Genomic DNA, 3,767 nt, shown 5'->3' with positions numbered 1-3,767 from the left:
CTTTAAATACACACCATCAAAACTTAAAAACTTTTTAATTTTATGATCACAAAGAGGGGATCCAAGAAGCGATAAGAGTTCAAAGTTCCCACCTTTCAACATTTCTCTCACACGTATTATACAATTCTACACTATAATATAATATTCTATATTTTAATGCCGACGGATGTGAGTCAAAATGAGACACAATGTAGACAGACAGTTTTCATCTTTATGGTCAAAAAGACTACGCTTCTAGATTCTAAACACAAGATCTTTGAACTCAGTTAACAAGTGTTCCATCTTTAAGGTATCAATAATATGATATACGAAATTACATCAACACATCTATAATATATATATATATAACTTAATAATTATATATAAGTGAAGAGAAAAGATCAAATAAGAAGTTTGATTATCCTAAGAAGGCTAGGAAGGAAGATATTTTTGTCTAATACCTTAATATTGAAAACCCACTTAATTTAATTTTAAAAACACACTTAATTAAAACTCACTGAATTAAAACTCACTTAAATTTTCACTTATCTCCTACAATCACCACCGCCCACCGCCACCACCTTGCTGGAAAAGTCTTCGGAAATTTCGTCGAAAAATAAAACACTATGAAAAACACAATGAAAAAGACACAATGTAAAAAACACAATGAAAAAAACACTATGAAAATAAAAATACAATTAAAAACACAATTAAATTACACAATGTAATGCAAAAAACACTATGAAAAAATAAAACACACTTGTATAACACAATTTTGTAAAACACAATTTTGGTAAAACACACTTTGTAAAAAACCCACGATTTTTTTTTATTTTTATAAAGCAATATGGTACTTATATAAAAGATAAAAAAAAACACTTGTTTTTATGGTGAAATTGTTTTGAAAAAAAAATGCCGTATAAAAAAGTTATGAACGTTTTAAAATGATGTGGGAATTTGACATGTGTCTTGCATGTGGAGAGAAAAAGTCAACAAATGTGTTATTCCCTATTATGCCCTTACCCTTGTTTTACATTTTATGATCTCTCTAATATAATCTTAATCATTCAATTTTAAAACGAATGAACAAAATTATTTCCCATCCTTCTTAGAAAAACTAATCTTCTTATTATAACTCAACCCTAGCACTCAACCTTAGCAGTGAAATCATAATAATCCAATCATATATATAACTTCAACACATTTGTTTATTTATCTATCTTTCCTATCTAAAACTATTCATCATAACAACCAAAAGATAATAATCATTCTTAATTTCTTACCATTGCATTGCAGCACCTCTAATTAAAACTCTTAACTCCTGCAACATATAAAAACATAAATGAATATGAAAACAAATTATAGAAAAACTCGACATGAAACCGAATCTATACCATATGGTAGCTTAATTAAACTCGGTACGAATCAGCTGAAACTCCAACCAGGTACAACCCAGGGAAAACATTCTGCAATATAAGTCATACAAACAGTCAATCAATCTAATCATTGACAGTAACAATCAAAGTTAACTTAACCCGCACATACATCAATTTGTTTCTGGACCGTTCTGTTCCGTTTCTTCGGCCTTCGAGCCGGTCTGGATCCCGTAAAGGCGTACACATCCTCCTCAATCTCCTGCTTAGATAACGAGATCCACAACTCCTTCTTCCTGTTGGTAGCGTGGTCTTTCTCATTATTATTATTATTATTATTATTATTATTATTATTATTATTATTATTATTATCCATCCGTCCTGATTTCACACGGTTATAACCACCGTTGCCGTCATCGATCGTCAACCTCCTGGGTCTCAGATTCCACGGCTTAACGTCAGCGTCATCAGCGGCATCGGTGGGTGGCTTGGTGCTAATGTTTTGTTTGTCGCCGTGGATCAGTCTGTTTGTGCGGTCGGTGGGAGGTGAGTTGTTGCGGTGGTGGTGGCGGCGGTTGGGTTGGGTTCTGTGGCCCCACTTGAGGAAAGGAAGTGAGAAGTTATGAAGTGGTTGATGATGTTGCTTTGCCGGCACCGTTGTCATGGTGGTTGTGTAATATGTATGTATAGTTGTGTGTTTAAAGAGATAATAGAGATGATTTCTTCTTTATATAATATAAAGAATAAAGAAGAAGCTGTTTGTTTGTTTGTTTGTAAAAGTAAATGAGTAGCCCTAAAATTGGAAGAGAGAAGAGAGGGATGAAGAGGTGGTTGTGACCGAGAGAGACAGAGGTGGCTGTGGCTTGTACACCAAAAGCATGACCCAGGAATAGGATGATACATATACTAATAAATATAAATATAAATATTTTGTTTTATTTTATGGAGGGTTTTAATTAATAACATAAATTCATAGGCGCATGCCTGTCACAATGACGTAAAATATATTATACCACTATAATGGATTGCAAGACATAGAGGTTGTATACTATATAATTAGGGTATAGCCCGTGTTACACACGAGTGAAAAAACATGTCAACAATCATAATAAATTTAAATCATAAATTCAAGCAACACAAAACTTTTACAAACTTTCAGACCAAAACGTTAACCATTTACATTATCTAGATATTAAAAGTTACAATAAGTTAATGTACATCGAACAACCAAAAAACATCAACAAAAGACATAAACATGTTCTTTCATATTAAACCACATCAACTCCTTCAAACATTCTACCAAAAGAAACTCCTCTTGCTTCACCAACTGAAAATATAATAAAACAATAACATCCAAATTAAATATACAATTAACAGAAAAACATATTTAATAATGAGTAACGTTTTAACATTAATAAAGTTGTTAAATACAAGTAACAAATCTAAAAGTTACAAAATAAACTAATTAGAAACTCTAAACAGTTTGACCATGTACTACTTGTATTAACCTTAACAAAATAATCTAAACTCAGTTATATAAAAGATTTTTTTATATAAGATAGACTATAGACTATATTAATTAGTTTGAACATGTATTACTAAATTACCTTTTAATTACTTTGTTGAATGTTTTACATAGGTTAGTGAATGTTTCACATGTATTACAAAAACTAAATTTACAAAGACTAAGGTTTGGTTTTAAAATAAAATAAATAAAAACAAATTACTAACTTTTAAAATTACTTTGTTGAATGTTTAGCATAGGTTAGTGAATTGGAGAACCGTTTACCACACAGATAAAAATTACAGAAAAATGCAAATACTAAATGAAAATTTTTATGTGATATCAAAATATCATTTTGAAAAAATCTTATGTTTTGTAATGAAATTTGATTATGGTTATTTAATATTTCATATTAACTTTCAGATCACGAATAAACACCTTAACAGTCTTTTCTCATATAACAATATCTAAATTCATAATTAGTTTAGTTGAGATAAATAATAAATAATAAAATATGTTGATTTTGAAAACGAAAAGGTGGCCCGATACGTTTACCAATTATGGGCAAACCGGTCAGTTTTAAACAATTAGAAATCCAAGACTAGCTTTCTAGATTTACCAATGTTAGACTTTAAAAACTTTGAAATCAAAAGGATTATGTATCATTCCAAGTAGTACCATTTAAGCCACACAAAGTTGCTCATATTTCTAAAATAATAAATATAAGAAAAACATGTAATATAAACCCATGTTTCTAATTAGTACCTGCATTTAACGTTGAATTGCTACACATATTTTAAGTTTGAAGTTGCCCATTGCCTAGTAATAGAAAACTGTAAATGAGTTCAACCAAATTCTCAAAATTAATTATATCATCATATAACATATTCAAAGATATGAGCAAAGATTTT

The 3,767-nt window shown here is 29.9% G+C and overlaps 1 protein-coding gene across 1 annotated transcript; it reads right to left on the bottom strand.

The window, feature by feature from the left end:
* Nucleotides 1-1,155: 1,155 nt before the first annotated feature.
* On the bottom strand, nucleotides 1,156-2,016 carry LOC143613526 (uncharacterized). The gene is made up of 3 exons (XM_077087208.1): nucleotides 1,525-2,016; nucleotides 1,374-1,445; nucleotides 1,156-1,300 (listed from the first exon to the last, which is right to left on the bottom strand). The coding sequence occupies exons 1-2, from the start codon at nucleotides 2,014-2,016 to the stop codon at nucleotides 1,389-1,391; spliced, it is 549 nt and encodes a 182-aa protein (XP_076943323.1). The 3' UTR covers nucleotides 1,156-1,300; nucleotides 1,374-1,388.
* Between the last annotated feature and the right edge of the window lie 1,751 nt (nucleotides 2,017-3,767).

Source organism: Bidens hawaiensis, unplaced genomic scaffold (assembly GCF_021521415.1).
Source record: "Bidens hawaiensis isolate Kalapana, Puna unplaced genomic scaffold, B.hawaiensis_p1.1 tig00037695_1, whole genome shotgun sequence".
NCBI classification, from domain to species: Eukaryota; Viridiplantae; Streptophyta; class Magnoliopsida; order Asterales; family Asteraceae; genus Bidens; species Bidens hawaiensis.
Note: the sequence above shows the minus strand (reverse complement) of the source record. Positions and strands in the feature narration are given on the sequence as shown.